This window comes from Sciurus vulgaris (assembly GCF_902686455.1).
Source record: "Sciurus vulgaris genome assembly, chromosome: 4".
In the NCBI taxonomy this organism is placed as follows: domain Eukaryota; kingdom Metazoa; phylum Chordata; class Mammalia; order Rodentia; family Sciuridae; genus Sciurus; species Sciurus vulgaris.
The window spans coordinates 114,972,725-114,996,769 of NC_136464.1; the positions used below are offsets into that span (position 1 = coordinate 114,972,725).

The 24,045-nt window shown below is 32.4% G+C and overlaps 1 protein-coding gene across 13 annotated transcripts in view; it reads left to right on the forward strand.

The window, feature by feature from the left end:
* MYCBP2 (MYC binding protein 2) overlaps window positions 1-24,045 on the forward strand; it is a 273,950-nt gene that overhangs the window by 40,072 nt on the left and 209,833 nt on the right. For all 13 annotated transcript variants that reach the window (XM_079138891.1, XM_079138897.1, XM_079138894.1 and 10 more), the window contains exons 4-13: window positions 6,067-6,220; window positions 10,974-11,170; window positions 12,959-13,201; window positions 13,443-13,514; window positions 14,892-14,988; window positions 18,927-19,000; window positions 19,129-19,267; window positions 20,627-20,703; window positions 21,535-21,739; window positions 23,407-23,571. In XM_079138891.1, the coding sequence (XP_078995017.1) occupies window positions 6,067-6,220; window positions 10,974-11,170; window positions 12,959-13,201; window positions 13,443-13,514; window positions 14,892-14,988; window positions 18,927-19,000; window positions 19,129-19,267; window positions 20,627-20,703; window positions 21,535-21,739; window positions 23,407-23,571 (1,423 nt within the window). The remainder of the gene's footprint in view (window positions 1-6,066; window positions 6,221-10,973; window positions 11,171-12,958; window positions 13,202-13,442; window positions 13,515-14,891; window positions 14,989-18,926; window positions 19,001-19,128; window positions 19,268-20,626; window positions 20,704-21,534; window positions 21,740-23,406; window positions 23,572-24,045) is intronic.

A 24,045-nucleotide genomic window follows, 5' to 3' on the forward strand; every position in this document is an offset into this window, starting at 1 on the left:
ATCAAAAGAATAGATGAAAATATAATACTTTAAAAATGGTAGATGTGATTCATGTATATTATTGTTTTCTAAATATAGACATTTTAAAATGATTCCTCTGTCCTAAGTGTTCATATATTGCCCTTTTTACTACATTGGTATTTTAAAACTATGTCTTGAAAGCTTATTTCCTGATATGCCTATATACATGAGATATTATCTAAATTTTTTTTTACTACTTGGAAATGGCAGCACAGATGGAACCTATGCTGCCTGTTTGATTTCTCTTGCCCATTTCATGGTAGCTGTTCCTAAGTATGTCACTATCTTTAATCATATTGTCAGGTTCTTCTCATCTGATTTTCAGCAGATGACTTATTTTCTGTTTTATATGGTAGTAAGGGTTTTGTGAACTTCTTTGACTTCTTAATCAGCCATCTTCCAATGTTCATGTCTTCTCCTGTTTCAGGATTCTTTGCCTTTACTTTTTTACCTGTCTCTAGTGTGCCAACTGCACCAACTCTACTAGTTTCTTTCTTTAATCCCTTTAAGCCTCTCCAAGTAAAGATCAAAGTCTGTAATTATAATCTCTTATGCTTATTTAGGAGAGGTTTAAGAAGAAAATAATTAGGATGCTAGACTTCAGGACTTGTGTGATATTCTTTGGTAAGAATATGATTCCATGTGTGGGCAAGTCACACTGTACTATGGTAATCACAGTGCTGAAGTTCAGTACAGTTTTTAATGGGGGGAAGTGCAGAGAAATCTTTTGCAACAGGAATGCAGATGTTGAAAAATAAACTGTGGTACAGATTAAAAGATACCGTATGACTAAGTATAACTGATTCTTAAAGTATCAGGATAAATGAATATTAAAGAAATAAAGTATCAGTAATTCTTAAAATTTTTTTTCAGCATAATTAATAGAGCCAAAAAGGTATCTTTAAAAGAAAACTAAAAGCCCAAGATTTCTTTTTTTCTAAATGGACATAATACCTGTATTTAATTAATTTACTTTTATGTGGTGCTGATTGAACCCAGTGCCTCACACATGCTAGGCAAGTGCTCTACCACTGAGCAACAGCCATAGCCCAAAGACCTAAGTTTTTAATACTGAGTTTTTCACCATGTTCTAACCTGTCTGGAAATAGGGCATATTGCTTAGAGACATGGGTTATGGAGCCAGATTGTTTGGGTTCAAACACTCCCCATTAAAGTAATAGTTATGTGATACTAGGAAAATGGTTTGACATATCTGTGCCTCAGCTTTGTCATGTATAAATTAAGACTATTATTTACTCAGAGGGTTGTGGTGAAGATGACATGAGTTAATGGATGTTGAATTCTTGAGAGAATAAGTACTCGGCATATATAGTAAATGCTTAATAAATAACAACTAGTTAAAAATGTCAGGTTAGGGCAAATGATTTTCAGTTACTTTCCAATGAACCCTGCAATTTATTTAGAAATAGTTACTATCCAAAGAAATTAAGCTTCTAGAGACTCAGTGTGATCATGTAATAAATGAGATATGAAGAGAGAAGTGAGCTACTCCATGCAGTGACAGTCAGAATGCTTGAGGGGGAGCATTCCCCCTCAATAGAATTACACTGGTTGTGTAGTCATATATGTACATAGGGTAATAATGTTTAATTCATTCTAGTATCCTTCCTACCCCCATACACCCTCCCCTCCCTTTATGCTCCTCTGTCTAATCCAAAGTACCTCTATTCTTCCCTAGGCTATAGCCCCTCCCACACTGCATTGTTAATTAAAATCTGAATATCAGAGAAAACATTTGGTCTTTGGTTTTTTGGGATTGGCTTATTTCACTTAGCATGATATTCTCCAGCTCTATCCATGACTTTGACTGTCATCTCTTTTCTCATTTTATGAGTTACTGATCTCTGGTATTCTAGAAAGAACTTTCTTAACTTTGCCTAATTGCTTCTATGTTAAGATTTTTATCCAGCTCAAACTTCCATTGATAAATCAGATCCTCTGAAGCTTTCCAAATTTTCCTGCTGTGTAATTTTTTGAAAGTAATACTTAAGAGTCATACTTCCAACCCTGAACAGATTTGAAGGTAGTCCTACCACATGTTTTTTAAAAAAAGATGTAGACTTACATATACTTATTTAGTTTATACTTCAGTAAGTTGTATGTATGTGTTTGTAGCCAGCATTGTATTAGGCCTTGAGAACAAATGGATGAGACACAATTCCTGCTCTCAAGAAAGCATTCTCTAGTAGGTATAATAGGCAAATCAGGTAATAATTGATAGGTATAGTGGAACACATGGGAATGAAGATGCAACACTGGCTAAGATAGGGCTGGAGGCAGAGAACAGAAGCTAGTTCATACAGAACCTTATGTGTCATGTGACAGACTTAGTTGTTGTCTAAATTCAGATGAGCATTGAAGATCTTAAGCCCAGGAGTTTGATTAGACTTACATTTCAGCAGTGTTATCTGGGTACTAGCAAGGCATATGCACTTGACTGGGATGATGATGCATTTTAGCTTGTGCATTCTGATTTTAAGGTGGATGTGAGGTGTCCAGTGTTCTATGTGGGGCTGAAGCTCAAAGAAAAGGTGCCAGCTAGAAGTATCAATTTGGAAGGTATTTCTGTGTGGGCACAGGTAGAAACAAAAATTCTATGAGGTAGGAGGTGTGGGATCAAGAACATTTTTGAAAAAAAAAAATTAGCTTTGAAAAGTTGAAAGATGGTTTTTCCTCCAGGTATGAAGAGAAGAAGATGGTAGTAGTTGTAGATAAATTTGTGTTTGGGCGTAGGAACTTAGACATTTCACACTCCTGAGAAAAGGAATTCTTCTTCTTCTCTTTCACCTTCTTTCTTCCTCCTCCTCTCTCTGGATTTTCCTCCTCTTCTTTTCCTTTTCCCCTGTAAAGTCTACTATTTATTATTTATAAATATTATCTCTACTAAATACTGTTTTATATGAACAATTTTAGGAGGCAGTATGCTTACTCTACAGTGATATATAAACTTACTTTTGACTCTGTTTTAAGCTTTATCAAATATATTCTATAAATGTTAGAACAGATTCTAGGACTTTTTAATGATAGAACAAGGTGCAAAGAATTATTATTAAATCTAAATGTGATATAGCTAAACTTTTATGTTTTCACCTTTCAGTGAATGAAAGGTCACCTTTGGAAATACATGATTTGTGGAGAGCACAGTAGAACATTGAAAGACTCATTATGGCATTTTTATTTGAGTATATTTTTATTCTACTTTTCCTAGCATTTTATATTGCCATATATCAGATACCTATTAGTATGTGTTTTCCCATTTATAATGAACCTGCAGTGAACCAACGTATGGATTAGTGAGGATCCACAGCATTTAATCTAGATAGATGGAGAATTCTCTGCTGTGGTCCTCTGTGCCTGAAGTTTTATGGATTTGATGTTAAATTTGCTATATTAGCTTGTTATAAAAGCTTTGAGTTCCTTCATCTTTCAAGTATAATAAAAATCCTTCAAAATTTATTTATTTGAAAGCAATAATAAAGCAAAATTCAGTAAATTTACCAAAAGCCATTTTCTAAGAGAAGTGGAAAGACATGTTTTAGGTAGTTGAGTGATGGTTTCACATCAAAAGTATTAAAGCTTAGTGTACCTTATTATATACTTATTCTTTTTAAAAGTTACGTATGTTTTGGTAACTATAAAGACATTGTGTAATCATTTTAGACAATTTGGAAAATGCAGGAATTTTTTTTTTTTAATAAAAAGGACGTAGAAATCACAAAAAATTCTGAAATCCCATTAACCCAAAAATACCCACTGGAAACATTTTATTTCTTCTACCTTTTTTTCTGTGCACACATTAAAATGCATTTATTTCTACACAAATGAAATCATACTGTATCTGTAGTATTATATTTTTGTTTCTTATATTCTTCCTAGAATTGAAGGAAGAGAATTATAGTTTGATTTCAACAATTAAGATGGACTTCAAAGTGTAAAGTCCAATTTCAGAATTTGTACTTTTAAAATAAAATACTTTCTACTCAGTCAGACTGCTGCAGATAAATACTTTAAAGAACATGTCTGGCAACTCTACTCAATAATTCAGGACTAAATATTAATTTTTAATGATTGGAAAACTTGAGGTTGGTTTTTTATATTGCCATATATCAGATACCTATCAGTATGTGTTTTCCCATTTATAATGAACCTGCAGTGAACCAACGTATGGATTAGTGAGGATCCACAGCATTTAATCTAGATAGATGGAGAATTCTCTGCTGTGGTCCTCTGTGCCTGAAGTTTTATGGATTTTGTTCACTATATATCTGTTCCTGCCTTACTTGCCTATTGTCATGCCTATTGTTATCATACCTTAAATTTACCAGAGGGACAAACAGAAACCTGTTTAGTGAGCAGTCTTAACTATTTTCAGCAAATTTCAATAATTTCTCTGTTACACATGGGAAACTTACTTATTCAGATGAATCCTAGTAAAAAATGTCATCAATGAAGAATCTTCTTAAATTTATGAAAAGTCATAGTAGTAGAATAAGCAATCTTAAAGAATAATAGAATGTTGAGGTCTCTCACTGGCTTGATAATAAAGCCCTATGTTTTATACTTTAGAGTTGTTTTCTGTATTACAAAAGCAGATGGAAATCTTAGTGTTTTTATTTTCTAATCCATTCTAGGAAAATAAACTATATCAAGTGGAAATTTTTATCATTTAATGCATTTAATCAATTTAAATTCTGTGCAAACACTGTATTCCAAGCCTGCTAGGATTTTAGTTAATGTCTCTAAAACAGTTCTACTAGTTGTGTTTATATTCTTCAGAAACCTTGCAAATGATAATCAGAACTACAGTTGACATAGCTACAACTGATTTGATTATGTCTGGAAAATATATTTCTGACTCACAGTGCATTTTAGTACATAAATGAGTAACTAGATCAGTGTTTATTTTGTGCCCACCACGTGCCAGTTTTAATTCAGAAATGGAAACAAAAGTAGTAACACTTTAATATAATTAATGCTGTAATGGAAGTCCAGAATAGATAAGAATTATGTTTATTCACCCTATTGGATTATAAACAATTAGAAGACAGAGCCCAGTATATATTCATATATTATATAGTGGGCTGCAGAAAATAAGTCTTTAGGAGATATTTATGTAATATATGATCTAGTGTAAAAATCTCAACAAAGTATTCTTCCACCATTATGTCCAATAGCTTTAATCTTTGAGGCATTTATATAAATTACTCTCACTTTAACTATTTTTATTACTTGCTTCTGTAAATAATTTAAATCTTGTTCTCAAAATGTTGCTATTGACTGAGAAATGGAATTTCATTGTCTGTTGTTTCATCAGTCCTGTGAGGGTATGTCCTTACACCTCTTCATTACAATTTTCTCTTGTCTTTAATTACAGATTTCTCTCTTTTGCTAAATAGAGTCAAATTTTTCTTGGTCATGATGAGGACTAATATAATTAAAAGTATCTGTGATATTTTTGGCTAAGCAGTTTTCAGGTTTTTTTTGTGATAATTCTCGAGAATAAGGGACACTACCTATAAATAATAATATGGTGATTATATTATTATAGGAAGGGCTAAGATGAAAGATTAAAAAAATTTTTGGCTATATGTTGTTTGTATTTATGGTTATAAGTAACAATTAACATGACTTAACAAAAATAGTGCTGAGTTTTACTTGAGTACAAGCAAATGAATTTTGTAAATTAATAAAATTTATTTCTTTTGAGTAAATATAATCTACTCTCCAGTTCACTATTACAAGCTGTTTTCATGCTGTCATATTATGGCTTCATGCTGCTAAAACTACTTTTTAAACAGTGCCACTAGTTTTTAGCCTTCCACATAACCAGATGGTTTTTCAAAATCTTTGCATTAAACACACTAGTTCTTTTTTTTTCTTCTTTCCTAAATGTGTTGTTTTTGCTTTGCCTTTTAAATATAAGTTTTTCATTTGGTGTAGAAATAACTTGTACCAACTAGACTGTGTGGAAAGTGTCATTAGCTTACATGTTATAAAGTGTAATTTATTTTCATCTTAAAATAGATTATTGAAGTCGGACTTTGTGAAGTTTTTGAATTGATCAAGGAGACACGGTTTTCTCACCCATCCCTGTGTCTGAGGAGTCTTCAAGCCCTACTGAATGTGCTTCAGGGACAGCAACCAGAGGGCCTCCAGTCAGAGCCACCTGAGGTCCTAGGTAAGAGCTGATTCAACTGTTTTTTTTTTTTTTTTTTTTTTTCCACTTTTATATAAAATATTTAATTTTTAAAACACAAGCTATTTGGTGAGGTTGTGGCTCGGTGGTGGAGTGCTTTCCTACCATGTATGGGGGACTGGGTTAAAAAATAAATAAATAAAATTGGGTTGTTGTGTTCATCTACAACTAAAAATATTTTTAAAAACACAGGCTTTTCATGTCACATAAACATCTTCAATTTTAGGTTAGCTGCTTAAGGTTAGCAGAATTATCAAGTGTAACTTAAGAATAACTTAGATACTGTCACTTATAGGAAAGTCTAAAGCTCAGAGATTTGAATACTGTAGCTATTTTGCTAAATTTCAAAATGTTTCTCACTTTTTGTAATGTAGTTTTATTATAAGGTGTTAGTACTCCAGTATTCAAATAGAAGCAAAATAATTTTGTTGTTCCCTAACAACAAAAATTCCACCAAAAAAATAAAATGATCAACTGACACCAACTCATTTTATAATGGTAAAATGGTAAATTATCCTCTTTAAAATATGCTCACTGTTACCAAACATCCTGCTTTGAAATGCAGGTCCACAAATCAGAGAGCACAGGGTTAACTGGCTTTAGAACTGGAGCAATTTTCATTCTGTAATAGTTGTTCCAATTTAAGACTCCAGTCAAAAGATTAAACAATTAAAACAAAATGGTTAATTGGCTCAACTTTGATTTGAAACATTTATTATGAATTAGTTCTCTTAGGAAGTATATGCAATGTACTCCTGTAAACATAGCCTCTATTTGACTGTGTATTGAAATAGCAGGGATATAAATGTTCAGGTATTTTGCTGTGTTTCACTGAAGTTATGATTTAAGAGTTATGGTTTATGCACAGGCATTTCCTGATTACAGTGATGATAGGGAAAAAAGTAAAAAAAAAAAAAAAAAAAAAAAGAATAAAAGTTTCTAAAAAAACGGGCATTTCTTTTGTATTCATCATAAATAAAATATTTGTGTTATGGAGAAAGCTTGTGACTTAGTAGCAGCTTTCATTGAATAAAAATGTTGGTTTTCCTTAAAGTTTTTAATTTTATGGATGCTTGCCTTGCATGCCAGAAACCTAGGCTCAACATATAATCCTATAAACAAGTTAGAAACTTTGACTATCTTAACACTAGAGTGTTTAGGAATAGAAATATGGATAAAAGCATAATTTGTAATGGACTCATTGCTCTAATATTATGGGCCCCAGTCAAGAATTTTCTAGATCCTTCGGGTAATATGGGAAAGTTCTCACAAGTACTAAAGCTGCACTTCTCAAGTATTAGCATGTCATCAGGGCCCTACCTGTGGTGTTTCTCATTCAGTAGAATTGGACTGGGTGCCAAGAATTTGCATTTGGAATAAGTTTCTTGGTGCTGTTTATAATGCTGGTCTGGGGACTATGCTCTTAGTCTGGAGTAGAATTTAGTTCTTTTTTTCTCTACATGGCTATTTGGGTTTTTATTAGACCCACATGTTGAGAACCTAATTGCATGAACCTAATGAACCTAATTACATGTCAGATTTCTCTCTCTCTCTCTCTCTCTCTCTCTCTCTCTCTCTCCGGTTCACATAGGCTGTTATAGTTTAAACGTGTTGATTTTGTTGTTTTATGTTGGTCGGGAGGGGAATGCTGACCATGAAAAGAAGCCGAGGATTTTTTTAAAAACACCACCACCTTGTCTTCACACACACACAGTTATTAATGCTCTTACCAAATAAAAGTTGTCAAATGTTAAGAAGCAGACACCTCGTAGATGTTATATAGTAGCATCAGTGATCATAATAATATTGTGATGTGCTATTTGACTTAACGGCATTTTACTGGAGATTTGATTTATTTTAAGAATAATGCGCTAGTCTAGTCTGTTCTGTTCTTTTCTTTCTGTTGAACCCAGAGGCACTCTATCATTGAGCTGCATCCCTCCCTAGTCCTTAATTTTAATTTTGAGATAAGATATTGCTAAGTTGCCAAGGCTGGCTCTTTAAACTTGTGATCCTCCTCCCTCAGCTTCCTGCATCACTGGGACTATAGGCATGCCCAGTGAACCCAACCTTGTACTAGTTTTTCTTAGTTCTGATTTGTCAGTCACTAACCAAAGTATTTAAAATAATCACTAAAACTACAAAATCATCTTTCTTAAACACCATGCTAATCATTTCTTTTCTCTTGGGTCTTCTATCATTCTGTCATCTCCTATATACTTTCCTTTGTATTTATTGTTTACATAAATACTTTCTTTTCTTTTTCCTTTTAAAAATAGATCTTGTTCTTAACACCAGTTTTTGAAATACTTTCACCTAATCACCTTCTATCTGCCTTTCACTTTATTTATTTATTTATTTATATTTCCTTGTTAGCAGTTCCAAATGGTACTATACTGTCTTTGGTCTTCATCTTTTCAGTGCTTGCTTCTGATCTCACCACTTCATATGTTAATTTTATTTAACCAGGTTCAAGATACAAGTAATAATTTGTTTCTTTACCACTAAACTTCTGTTAAAACTTGCCTCTGCTTTTTTCCTTCGATCTCTTACCACAATCCCATTAAATTATCTACTCTTCCATATTTGATTATTTTCATTATTCATGTAAATATGTGTTTATTTGTAACACTGTTAATGTTAAGAGTATCTTGAGAATCAGCGTATACCGAGCTTCTTCTCTTTGCAAATGAATTTTCTTTTTAAAACGTAATAAAACATTTCCTTATATCTATCTTTTTGTTCAATTTAAGGTCAGGATATATGTTCTGAAGTATTCACTTAATACTCTATACTAAGAGTGTTTGATACTACTACTGTTACTATGTAATTTATCATCAGAGATTTGGACACACATATAAATACAAATGTGAATAAATAGATTGAAGGAAAGTAGAGGGAGTTCTGAGAGTATGACATTTGAGATTTGGAGAATGAATAGGAAGGGGTGAACCAGATTATAAGTATACCAGACAGAGAGGACAGCATGTAGTCAGGCTGAGACAAAAAGAATGACTGAAGAAAGACCAATGTGACTAGAACGTGGAGAGTAGAAGGAGGATCTTTTATTTATTTTTTTTATTTTGAGACAGTGTCTCCTTAAGTTGCTTATGACCTTGCCAAATTGCTGAGGCTGGCTGGCCTTCAACTTGCACTCTTCCTTCCTTAGAATCCTTAGTCACTAGGATTATAGGCATGCACTGCCATACCCAGCTAAAATAGGAGGGAAGGTCTTGTGGTGGAGGAGGCAAGGACATGTGAGGTTTATAGGTCATGTTAAGAATATTGGTTATGGTGCTAGGAGAAATGGAAAGTCATTCTCTATCTCATTACACTTTAAAAAATCTATTTCATAATACTTATTTCCTTAAATTATTGATGGTTTTCTTTTACTTGAATCTTAACTTTTTTGAAGGTGGAGGTGTTGTTTTATTTGCCTGTATACTATCCTGACCTAGAGTAGTTCTTAGAGGGCAGAAAGAGTTCATCAAGTATTTTTTGAATAATTAAAAGATGTAATAGCTGAAGGATAATGATAGGAGAAAGGATGGGCAAATAGAGGAGCAATATGTTAAAGGCTGGATAAAAGGAAGTGTATTTGAGGGGAAAGACAGAGGGAAGAATAGGCTGGAAATAGAGAGGTGAAGGGAGGGAGGAGGAATGGGGAGAAAAAGAGAAGGAGAGGGAAGATCATTAACAAAAGAGTGAGTAGATTATAAGTCAACAGATTTTTGGTTTGAAAAATCTCTCTGAAGTGGGAAAAGTGAATGGTGGAAGAGAATTTGCGAACATTTTTTGAAGGTCTAGTTAAGAGATGGTGATGGCATAGATTGGGATGATGGGTTGAGATAGAGAAAGGTGGAGGACTTAATTGGAAAAATAAAGAAATAGGACTTTATTTTTATTTGAGATTTGATATGAAATGTGATTGGTAGGGGACTCTTAAATTTCTGTGAGTTACCAAGAAAACCACAGGTGGCCTTTCATTTCTGTCCACTGAGGAAATACCTAGATGTCTGTTGATTTAATCTTGGATGGACTTGTTCTGGGAATTTTGTGTAGAGACATCTGCTGGTCATAGAACATTCTTGTGTTAGTTTTCCATCTTTGTTACTAAGTAGCTTTATGATTTAGGAAAAGTCTTCTAACCTCCATGTCTCAGTTTCATTATCCATTAAAGGAGTAGGATATCTGTCCTATTGACTTGGAGGTTTTTCTAAGATATAAGTGAATTTTATACCCTTTCTATTAGTGTGAGATGCTGTTATATTAATGATAAAATAGTTTCATATTAAAAATTATAACATGTTTTGTGGATTTTTTTTTTTGTTTTGCAAGTATACAAGTGATTTTCTAGACACTTAACAATTTAAGAAGCCCATACTCCTCCCAGTCTAAAAGGTAAAAGTTAGTGCAATGGGTATTCAAATACTTGATAAAGATGAGTTTCTTAAATATGTGAATGCCTGCAGGCAAGTTTGTTTTGTATGACCTTAGATTTCATTTCATTTATAAAAATGAGGCAATGAACCAAAAATGGTCTCTAAGGCATTTGTTATATAAATATTTTATCTTATGGTTAAAGGGGGTAAATTGAAGGAAACTAATGCAAAGTAAGTGTTCTAGCTGCCTTAAATTTTGTGTTTAGTGAGACAAGGTATAAATAAATAAATATATAGAGAAAATGTCTTATATGTCAAGTGAATGTAATTCAATCCAATTATTTTATCCACAGAGTCTCTCTTCCAGCTCCTTTTGGAAATCACTGTTCGGAGTACTGGAATGAATGACAGCACAGGACAGTCCCTGACAGCACTTTCCTGTGCTTGCCTTTTTAGTCTAGTGGCTTCTTGGGGAGAAACAGGAAGGACACTTCAAGCCATCTCTGCAATCCTCACCAACAATGGTAGTCATGCTTGCCAAACTATTCAGGTATTTCATATTTATAACTGCTTAGACATTTTACAAGATGCCACATTGCAGTTTTAGCTGTTTCTGTCAATAGGAATTTCCTTGCTTTTTCTAGAATTCATTGTGTAACGGTTTTATCTATCCGAGGTTGATATATAAACAATCTACAGTATTTGCGTTAAACTACAAGTATGTTTAACGCTGTAGCATTGAAGATAATAAGATGAGTTTTGGCAAAAATTCTTAAATCTAGAACCTAGTTTTTTTGTGTAAGGACTGCAGTCTTCTCTTTCTTTGCATTATCTCTGCTTTCCCCTTATATTCCATCTTGCCCTGAATTTTCAGGCATAGAATTATTTCCTAGTTTTAAATATCTTTTTTTTGTATTGAAAGAAAAGGATGTGCCATCAATCTGCTATTTTTTTAAATTGATTATGATTTGTCATGAGTTGATTTGTTTCTGAGTTACTTCAGGTGTGCATCTAACATTTTGAACTTTCAATATCCGTGGAATAAATAAACTGTTCATCATTGTTAGTAGTGGGAAATACAATCCTCCCTATAGGCAAACTTGATTTAATTCTTTTGGATGGTTCTTAAAATTAAGAAATAAGTTGTAGTGTTAAGAACCAGTTATCTTTTTTCCTCTGGCCCTTTGGACAACCACCAGAACAGGCGGAAGATCTACCTCAATACTGTTAGCATTGTTCTTTATTATTTCACCCCTTTCCTTCTGCCAACTTCATTTCACAAAACTTTCTTGGCCTGTGTGTTGAGCAAGAAAAGTCTTCCATTAGAATGTGTAACTCATAACATCTTAAATTGTTTGGGCACCCAAATGCATATTAACTATTCCAAAAAATATAACAATGTTTAAAGTAGGGTAAGGTGGTAATGTACTGCAAATTGCAGATTGCCTTATTGAAGTCCTCTAAGAAATACTTTATTTGAGGTATGAACTCCAGACATCAGACTTCCTACAGAAGTATAATTAGTTATACATGACAGTAGAATGCATTTTGACGCATTATACACAAATGGAGCACAACTTCTCCTTTCTGTGGCTGAACGTGGTGCAGAGTCACACTAGTAGTGTAATTATATATGTATATAGGGTAATAATGTCTGTTTCATTCAACCGTCCTTTCCTTCCCCAAATTCCCTCCCCTCCCCTCACTCCCCTCTGCACATGTCAAAGTTATTAATCCTGTCAAGTTTTTAGATGCTGCAATTATTTTATATTGAAGAGAAAATATTTAAATTATGACTAAGGAATGAGAATATAAAGAGTTGTCAGATTGAACTTTTGGAAATGACAAATCAAGTAATTACTAGTAGATCATTAAGGGATGGGTTAACTAGTAGAAAATAGAGTTGAAGATAGAATTGGCAAATTGAAAGATTAAAGAGGAAGAAATTGTCCAGAAGGCAAAACAGAGATACAGAAAAAATACGAAAGATGACATAAGAAATATGATGAGACAGTTTACTGTGTTAATACAATCTGAGCTCCATAAGGCAATAATATGTTTGTGAAGATGGAGAACTTGAAATAATGATGAACATTTACAGAATTGGTAAAAGACGTAGGATCCTCAGATTAAGGAAGTCTACCTTGCTTGAAATTTACTTTTTATAGAGGAACCTTTTGTGTGTAGTTTCTATTAGCACTCTATACATGATCATTTTGACCAGTTAATTTTCTTAGAAATGATATGGTTTAAAAACTATCTTTTATTTTGTTTTTTGTGTTTGTGTGTTTGGAACATTTAAAAAAATTTTTTTTTCATATTTTTCTGTTTTGAATAGGTGCCAACTATACTAAATTCACTACAGAGAAGTGTACAGGCTGTTTTGGTGGGAAAAATTCAAATTCAGGACTGGTTCAGTAATGGCATTAAGAAGGCAGCTTTAATGCACAAGTGGCCATTAAAAGAAATATCTGTCGATGAGGATGACGAATGTCTACTTCAGAATGATGGATTTTTTCTTTATCTATTATGCAAGGATGGATTATACAAAATAGGCTCTGGATACAGTGGAACAGTTAGGGTAATGTGATTCCCTACAGTTCTTGATCATAGAGTTATAACTTCTGAATTGTGTTGTTTCTTTCTGACTTCATTTTTAGAGTACTGCCTGATTTTTGGTGTTATAATATTTCTTTGATGATTATAACTAAAATATCTGCCTTAAATGTTATTCATTCATTTGTATTTGTATTCATTCATTTCATGAATTATTCATTTCATGATTATAAAACTGTAAATAACTAACTTTTGTTATTTTGCAGGGCCATATATATAATTCTACATCCCGCATCCGAAACAGGAAAGAAAAAAAGTCTTGGTTAGGGTATGCTCAGGTAGGAGAATATCCTCTGTAAACCAAACTGTTCTTATCTTTTAAATCATAAAGTTCAAACTTGTTAAATCAGTTTTAAAAATTCCTCTGTTTAAACAGAAATGGTGTATTTTTAATAATATGACTATAACAGTTGTATAGTGTAATGTAAAGATATTAACTCAGAATTCATAAGAGGTTTAATTTTAGGTTAGTCCCTGATTCTTACTAGTTCTGCAACTGTGGGGAGTCAGTTAATTCATTTTGTTCTATATTGATTAGCTGTTAAAAGGTAATAAAATATCTTCGTTGGGAGTTGTGAGTAAAAATCAAGGCCTCTTTTATCATTAGCAAATCTGAATTGAGAATGCATATGGTGCCCTGTGGTCAAATTAAGGCTTCTTGTCACAACTTTTCCATTCTAAGTCTAGATTCACTGTTCTAGGGAGCAGTGTTTGATCTGCCCAGTGGACAGCTAACTGCCTAAGGATCATGTAGAGAATCATCCTTTCCTAATGCTATGACATTATCCCCTTACAGAAACAAATGGGTATCTCTTACTAGATCAGCAGTCGGGTACATTACTTTTCCTACCATAGAGAAAAGGAAATTGAAAGAAGGACAAAAGGGGTCAGAAATATTTACTTCCTGACTGTTTCCTCCTGAGAAACATGCTCCCTTATATAAGAAGAATGAAGAATAAAGATTTCTCTGTACCTCCTGTCTTGCTGAGCTCACAGGTCTATTATTGGCATGAAATGATAAAACATACTTGAAAGTATTTTGAAAACCAAATAAATTATTGTTGTTATGTGAAGAACCACCCTGTCATAGCAGTTATTGGAAATATTTTGAAATTAAATTTTAAATATCAAATTAACTATTCAGTAATTGTCTTTTAAAAACAACCTAGTTTATAATGACTTATCAGATTTTTTATTTGCCAGCCTTCTATGTTTTATCTAAGAAATAAAGCCATGGAAAATATATTATTATGGCAGTGTGTTCAATGGCGCATCTGCATCTAAAACTACTACTATTTCATTTTGAAATAGCAGCCTTAATATTTTCGTTATTTTTCCTTAAAATATTTGTTAAAGAAACAGTGATCAATTTCTGTCTGCATGGTAAGTGATAAAATCATTTTGAACAAAATGTGCTATATGGTTCCTTTTTAGTGTACCTTATCTGTTTATCTAAAAATACAACATGTTTTTAAACTGATTCCTCATAGTGTACAATTCCTCCTCAAAGTATATTCATGTTCTTTTATTTTTAATATGTAATATGTTTTAGATAGCAGTACTGGTTGATTTTACCTTAAAAATTATAATATTGAACAGGCTGCCTTTTGTTCGTAATGAAAAATATTTTAACACAGGAAAATTTCTGTTATCAGGGTTATTTATTATATAGAGATGTGAATAACCACAGCATGACAGCCATAAGAATAAGCCCTGAAACACTGGAACAAGATGGTACTGTAATGCTACCAGGTATGTTTCAACTAGTCATTTTTTTCTACACAAGTGACTTTAAGCAGTGTGCATGTTAGGCTATTCAGATATGTAAAGAATGATTAGCAAGGAATTGTGCTTGCTTACAGATGAGTTTAAAAAAATTTGATATGTAAGATGTTTTATTTATAGTTTATGTAAGGTTAATACATATGAGGACAGTAGATATCAGAAATATAGTATAATGAGGCTCAGTATTTGTTTTCAAATTTTTACATGTGCGTCTTAATCTCTTATCCTTATCCCATCAAGATTTTTTTAGCTGAATTAGTGGGGTGATATTATTTTAGGACTCTTAGTAAAACTGCAATTTTATCACATGGCCCAGTACTAAGAGCATTTTACTTATTTTTGCTTTAATAATAGTGCATTTGGGATTTCCTCTTTTACTTATTTATTTTTTTTTGTAAGTACTTCCAGTGACAGAGTTTAGAGTATTTAAGAATTTCTTTTAATTCCATCATTTATATTCTTTTATTTATTTTTCTCTTTTGGTACTAGGAATTAAACTCAGGGGCATTTTACTACTCAACCCTGTCCCCAGCCCTTTTTATTCTTTATTTTGAGACAGGGCCCTGAGGTGCTTAGGGCCTCACTAAGTTGCTGAGGCTGGTGTGTAACTTGAAATCCTCCTGTTTCAGCCTCCTGAGTTGCTGGAATTACAGGCAGGCGTGCACCAACCACCATACCTGGCTAATATTATTATTTTTAATAGTGCTCTGACAAGGCAATTTGGACATAGTTTATTTTATGGTTGAACATATATATTCATCACTCAAATTTTTTCTGTCTAAATTCTGAGGCATTAGGTGTCAGGTTTTGGAAAACACTGAACAAATGCATAAAATATTTTCCATAGCAAGGACTTTGAATTTGCTTATACACCTTTGATACTTCCTAAAGTTGTTTACATTAAAATCTTAAATTTTAAGATTTAATGTGTTTTTAATGTGCTTAATTTGTCTGTCAGTAATTTTATGGCAAGCAGCAATATTATTTTTAGGCACTTGACCTTCTGAAAATGAGACCTACTTCTAAAGACCACACTGAGAAGGATAATTGTTCCCAAGCTTTTTGTAAAATGTGGTTAACATTTTCATGAGACATTTATTTGAACTTTGCTGTCCAAATTAGTGTACAGATACAATGTCAAAGCAAATGAAACATTTCATAGTTAGGACAGCTTTGGAAAACAGAAGACTTAACAAAGCCATTTTGTAAATAACTATCTATTCTTAGGTAGGTCTACAGAAGCAACCCCATACCTTTTCATTACAGGACCTGGGCCACTTCTTTTGAGTTACTAATAGTAACAACAGTAAAATCAGAAAATGTTTTTAATAATGACATGCATACTTACCCTACATATATTAAAAACAATTGTATATATTGTATAAAAATCACATTAGCATGATACATACTTGTAAAAATGTGATCATATGCTATATATTGCTTTTTAATTATCACTTTCACTTAATATTCTGAATGTATTTCCAGCCATTAAGTAGTCTTTACAATATCATTTGATTATTGCAAAATATTTTCTGTTGATAAATATGTTAGAATGGGAGCTTTCCAATTTTTTTCTTTTTTTTTTTTTTTTGCTATATAAATTACACTGTAATGAGGAGCATCCCTGTCCTGGCAAGGCATTTGTAGGATAATGTCGTAGAAGAAAATTTCTAAACTGACAAATGCTTCTCACTCAAACAGATGGATACTTGTGTAAAGGATTTACTTTTACCCTGCTTACTTATGGAGATTGTAAATAAGAGAACAATTTGAAATTATTTATCTAGAGCTGTTTTATTTATTCAACCATAATACAAAATGACTTGTTAATGTCCTTATTTGATTTAAATTCCTCTGCATCGTTTAACATATGAAATGCAACTTTTAACAATACAAGCGTGGCTTTCTGTGTTTCATAAATACGTGTTGTATTCATGGTGAAGAATGAATCAAACTTTGGGAGGACAGTCCCAATATTGTGTGTCTTCCAAGCTTGCAGATATTCCTTGATATATTCCTGGAGATGCTATCTTCTTATATTATACGACGCATAAAGAAAGGATAAAGAGAAAATCTTGGAATCACATGGCAGGAAGACTCAGCCCTCAAGTCCGAAGAAGCCATTGTCTTTTTCTCATTTCTTTGAGCTGGATTGCGTGTTCTTCAGTAGTACCTTTTTTTTTTTTTTTTTTTTTTTTTTTAAATATAAGGACAACTCTGCTCTGTACCTTTCCCAAGAAGAGCAGACGTTGTCAGGTTTTAGGTAGTAACGAATACCATGTTTAAAATGGTCATAAACCAAATTATTTGTTGATCTTTGTGTTGCAACTTGTCTTACAGTCTAATTTATAGAAAATTATTTCAAACTAGTATGGATGAACTTAAAACCTACTTTCCCCCTGGATGATTGTCACTTTGTTCTTTATATCTTGCCTTACCTTTGAGATTGTGTCCTCATGTCATATGTTCTCCGTGTCTGGTGACAGGTTGCCTCAGATCATGAGGCTTTTTGCTACACTTCTTGCGCCGCTTCACTCCTCAACCCTGCATTTATCTGAAATTATAATGAGTTTTTCTTCTTTGCTTTTTAGTTTAAAAATCTTACTGCTTAGAGCTTGAGAAGCATCTTTCTTGCGCCTCTTTGTATTCTGTACAGTGGACTAGGAACTCTTTCTTTCGATTTCTCCTCTCTTTGATTACCAAGTCTCTTGGGCTACCAGTGGGCCTTGTCTCCCAGTTTCTATTTCCAGTTTGTGATCACTGAATTCTCTATTTGGTAAGGGTCTGCCTGTGTTTTGCATATTTATATTAAGGAAGTATGCTAGTATGAAGCTCCTGGGCAAAGACATAGAGTAATCCAGTTTATTTGGGTGGGCTCCATTACTGCATTCCAAAAATCAGAATTTTATGTTTTGTTGATTCAGGTGCAACTAGAAATGAAATATTATTTTTTGGTATCGTGATTAACGGAGAGATTCATCCTAGTTCTGTGCAATTATTTTGGAAAATGTGTGTGCTTTTTATACTTGCTTGCTGAACATTTGTTTTTCCAAAAGGATACAATTTATACTTAAGATATTGATTTTGCTTGTAGATTCATGTTACTTAGAGGCAATCACTAACACTTGGTCCAGTGGTCCTTCTGTAATACAGGTATCCCTTGTTACCATTGAGCTTGTGCATTGTTTGGATCAAAGAATGTGGTGCACTGCTCTACAGAGATCTATAGAGTATGGACAAAATATGGTACAAGAGCCGAAAGATTTGACCATTGATGACAAAAGAAATAAATGAGCATGAATTTGTCTCTGTGAAAAATCAATGTTAAAAAGTTTAGAGCATTCTAAAACCTAAATATGCTGGGAATAAATATTGAGTTACTAAGTGGGAAATATTCAACTAGTTATGAATATCATCTGTTTTATAAAGCAAGGGATATCTGTAGTTGGGCACTATATAGACCTCAAATACAGAAGCTTTAGGTCTATCTGTATTTCTCTGTGACACTAATGACTCTGATGTATGTCTGAAGGTAGAGTGTTGCCTACATCGCATGTGATTGTATTGAAATGATTATAACCAACATTGTAGTTTGTTCATTGTGGTGCATGTTTGCTATCAGACTGTATCTAATACTCATTCATTTTGAAATTAGGTGGACTTTCAGGTCCTTGATTATATAGAAGATTCATAGATGTAGGCACCAGTTATGATAAGTATTATTAGTCAAATTATTTAGTTTCTGCTAATTTGTAATTCTTTGTTAAAAAGCAGTCTCCTTTTGAGTTTAAGTCTGTCCTTATTGCTTGGAAAACTCTCATTCTGACTTCAACAGAGGAGTAAAGTCATTCTGTGAGTTGTTTATTTATATTGTAATATAATTACTTTTTATTCCTTTTGTACAGATTGCCACACTGAAGGTCAAAATATTTTATTCACTGATGGAGAATATATTAATCAGATAGCTGCCTCAAGAGATGTAAGTATTTTGATTTATAAATAGAATACCTTTCTTTTATTAAATTATTTGGTTTTTATTAGATAAAATGCAGAGACTTAAAGACAGATTTATGCAATGTAATATTGTCGGTGTTTTATTTCTTTTAGGATGGCTTTGTTGTCAGAATATTTGCCACAAGCACTGAACCTGTGCTCCAACAAGAATTGCAACTTAAACTGGCTAGAAAATGCTTGCATGCCTGTGGTATTTCATTATTTGATCTGGAAAAAGACTTGCATATTATAAGTAAGACTGCAAGATAAGTTTGTCCCCCATATTTAACAGCTATTTTGTGTCTATTACTACAAAACACAATTTTGAGTTAATATGTAGAAGTAACTAGGAAATATGACCTTTAAACAGAATGTAATATTGGAAGACTATGTTAAGGAAGTGACTAATACTAATACTTTTGTCATTTTGAATAGAGCAAAAGAAAATAAACTTAACATTTAATAAGAATTATGGATGGACTCTGGTGGACATCATTAGCTTGTATACTATTTTTTAATTAATTTGAAAACTGTTTTTGTGATACTACAGTAGTATACATAGTTCTCTCATTTGAACTTATAATTTTTATTTGAACAGATTTTCAAGACATCCATAGAATGACCCTATGAAGTGTAAAAATAATAATTGATCTGCCCAATTAATCAATAATCTTCATCTGCATACAGAAATGTAACCAGAGTTTATTTTTTGGACCTAATATACTTAGTCTCTGAATGCAGAAGTAATTGGGATCACTAGTTCCTAAGGGTCTTGATTTTTGTTTTCCCTGCCATTTGAGCTTTAATAGTGGTGTTCTTTAATTTGTGGGATTCTCTGCAAGACTTACCTTTTCAAATTATTGCCTCACAAAATTTAATAAACTTGGCATTAGTGCTTTACCTTTCATATCCTAATTATGTAGTGTTTTTGTAATTCTTTCATAGGAAAACTGTTGAATTGGAATTATGAAGTTCAAAAAGCCCAAAGAAGAGTTTGTATGACTGGACAAAATCATAAAGTGCTGAATATAAAGTTATAATTACTTATTCATAATTTTAAAATTTGAAATGTGCATATGGATACACACATTCAAATTTATGGAGAAGCTATATAAAATGTTCTGTAGAAAAAAGCATGAGTCAGAGAATCTGAAATACTTTAAATTCAAATATGTTCATGGTGTCACTCAAGCCCAAATGACTATCTAGATGAATCTCCCCATGTTTTATTTGTAAACTGAGCAGTATAATTGTAAGAATTAAACTAGATAAGTTTTGTAAACTCCCAAATGCCTAGTACTTAAAAATGCTTAATTAAAATTTATTCATTTATACCTTAATTCAGGGAATAGTGTTGATGTTGAAATTCTTGGTTTTGTGATATGTATTTTAAAAAATTTGATAATAGTTTGGAATATGTTAAGAACATGATAAATTTGTTTTCTTGGAGTAATGTTATCTATTACCATTAATTTTTTTTTAATTAAGGCATGTAATATTTTGTCAACTTTCCTTTGAGTGATAGTAATTGACTTAAATTACTCTAAAGAGTGCATGGTGTGCTTGGAATTATTAAAATGCCATAGTATTTATTAGTCTTGTGGTATTGTAGGTACAGGCTTTGATGAGGAATCAGCAGTTCTTGGTGCAGGACGAGAGTTTGCACTAATGAAAACAGCAAATGGAAAGGTAAAATACTCTTCTGTAGTAAAAATTAACTTTCTCTGCTTTAAGAGAGTTGATACAATTTGTTGATTAGTGTATATAGCTTTTTTTTTTTAAGCATAATCACCTGCATTTTTTATGTGGTAAAATTTTAATTCATGTTGAAAATAGTATTGTGAAGCATTTGTGATATTTAAGATGTTAAAAATATTAACTTTATAAAATGTTATATTTTGCAACTATTTAATTTTAATTATGGAACTGTAATTTTTGAGTTGTGGTGAATTCATATTTTGTGTTTCTTTTGATGATTGGGACACTCAGAAGTTTCTGTAAATGTGAAGAAATGTACAGAGTATAAGTTGGAGGAAGTAGGAGGTTGTATAATTAAGTTATGCATTGTGAAGATCAATTTATAGAAGTGGAAGGTTCTTATCTAGTGAATGTGAAGAGAAAGTAAGGTAATTAAAAGAATGATTAAAATTAAAACTATTAAGCAAATATGATATATTTATATGTTGCTTCTTACAACTTAGAAAAATGAATTGAAAATTATATAAATTTTCTTCTGTGAGTTTAGAGTATATTTATAAAAATAGGTATAGATATGAAAACTTTCAAGTATCCTGAATACATAAAAAAAGATATCTTGAACTGGTATCTTTTTGGTAAAATATGTCTACTTCTGTCTTGTTCAGGTCACAGAATTTTAATAATTAGAAAAATAGTTTGGGTTATCAGTATTTTTGTTTTTCAATAAAATATTACAGCTTCTTTGTCTTATTATGTGAAACCTGGTGTACTGTTCCAAAAGGCACTGTAATTCCTGTTTTTTTTTTTCTTCTAATATATAAGATATATTACACTGGCAAATATCAGAGTCTTGGAATCAAACAAGGTGGTCCTTCAGCAGGAAAATGGGTTGAACTACCAATTACGAAATCTCCAAAGATTGTGCATTTCTCAGTTGGACATGATGGCTCTCATGCCCTTTTAGTTGCAGAAGACGGAAGCATATTCTTTACAGGATCTGCTAGTAAAGGAGAAGATGGAGAGTCAAGTAAGTTGACAGATCATCTGTGCATTTAGTAAAGATAATGTGGAATTTATTAACGTAAAATTTATCAATTTGAGTAACATCTCACCAAGTTAGAGAGAATTTTACATTGAAGCATATTCGGTAAATGGTGGTATGGTATACTGTGGGTTAAAAAACATGATTGCCAGTTTCAGTCTAGAGTTCATGTTGTTGAGTTTTTATGCTTTACAGATACATGGGCTATTCTTTTGTCAGTATATGCTCATTCTGTTGCATTAGTTGGTTTATTTTTAAACTTACCTATTCCAATAGAACATTTTAGAAAGCCAAAAACTTTGGAAGGAATTTGTATTTCAGAATGAAGGTGAATCTTATGCAAGCTTGTATAATAGTGTTGATTATGGATTACTGTTTTCTAATGTTTTTATTAGTGCATTATACTATATACAATAGGCTTATTTTGACGTATTTATAAAAGTGTATAATATAATTTGTTCCATTTCAGTCCCTAATACGTCCCCTTCCCTCTTCTCTTTCCCTCATCCCCTTTTTCTACTCTGCTGGTCTTCTATTTATTCATTATTTTTTAAAATTGGCACATTATAGTTATACATAAAAGTGGAATTCATTGTGATATATCAATACATACACACAGCATAATTTGGTCATTTTCATTCTGCATTTCTACCCTTTCCCCTGCTCCCAGTCCCTTTCCTCAGTTCCACTTTTCCCTCTTAATTTTCATGAGATCCCCCTCTAAAAGAAATAATTGTTTATTTTTCTCTAGGTTCCATATGCGAGAGAGAACATTCAGCTTTCTGAGTCTGGCTTATTTCACTTAGCACAATGTTTCCCAGTTCTATCCATTTACCAGCAAATTTACATAATTTTATTTCTCTTTGTAGCTGAGTAAAACTCCATTGTGTATATAAACTACATTTTCTTTATCCATTGATCTGTTCAAAAGGGATTACTATTTTTGGAGTTCTTTCTCTATGATACAATCATCACTCAGGAATGAAAAAAGTATAATCTCTTGTATTTTTCTGTTTAGAGTCCTCCTCAAGGTGTTATTCTTCTGTAACTTCTCTTTTGTTCATTGTTATACATTGGAGTAACAACTTACAAGGATTAGGTTTTGAATTCAGCACATAATGTAAAATTCATGTGAAAATAAAAGTTACACTGGAAAAATCCCTTAAAATAGAAATAAATTACCATGTCTCAGAAACTTCAGCATGGCCAGTTTTTCCTTTAAATATTTGGAGAACATTTTCTTTTCTTGAGTCACCAGGTTAAGTAGTTACTGTTCATATGTAGATGGATAGTATCATATAAAAACATAACGATATTTATATATAATTATAGAAAGGAGTTGATAATGTAAAAGCTAAGGCAGAAATTGGGCCCCCCTGAAATTTGGTGGAAAACTGGTATTTTTCACGGGGAATTTTCACGTGTTACAAAGGAGGAGTATCTGATAATGATAGCCTAAATATTAATTGACCATATGAAGCTGGCAAGCCAACTTATTTTAATTAACATGCTGGAAAACCCAGACCTTTTTGAAAATAAAGTATATTATAAATGTATATAATATGCTCTATTTTGGGGGGCTTTGTGTACATACTGCTGTTATTATTGTTTATACATAGATGCCTTAAATAATTTTATTATTATTTTTTAAGCTAAGAGCAGACGGCAATCAAAACCTTATAAACCTAAAAAGATCATTAAAATGGAAGGAAAGATTGTGGTGTACACAGCTTGCAATAATGGAAGTAGTTCTGTTATTTCTAAAGATGGAGAACTATACATGTTTGGAAAAGATGCCATTTATTCTGATAGTTCAAGTAAGTTAAAGAAAACTTAAATGTCATTTTACTTTTATACAAAGACGGTTCAATCCTAGTCATTAGGTGTTACAAAGATATGTTTTAAAAATTTACATTTATAGCATGCTTTCTCTACACTTTCACATTTTATTCTAAATGTTAAACATTTGGGAAGAAATTTTCCTTTGTCACTAGAAACTGTCCCAGGTTTCACAAAGAGCTAGTCAGAGAGCTTGTGAGTGACACTTTACTTCAGTTGTTATGTGAGCAGAGCTTTCCCAGACTCAGGTGCTTGTGTGCCATGTCCCTTGGGTAATGGTAGTAACCTGAAGGAAATGATTTTCATGACAAAGCAAATTGGTGATTGGATTATTTATCTCTCAATTAGGACGTTAAGGTGGGATTCTTTCTCTGCTCACTCTAGTATTATATCCCTAACCCAGCACAGTGTGTGGCACATGGTAGGGTCTCAAGAATTATTTGTCAAGTGAC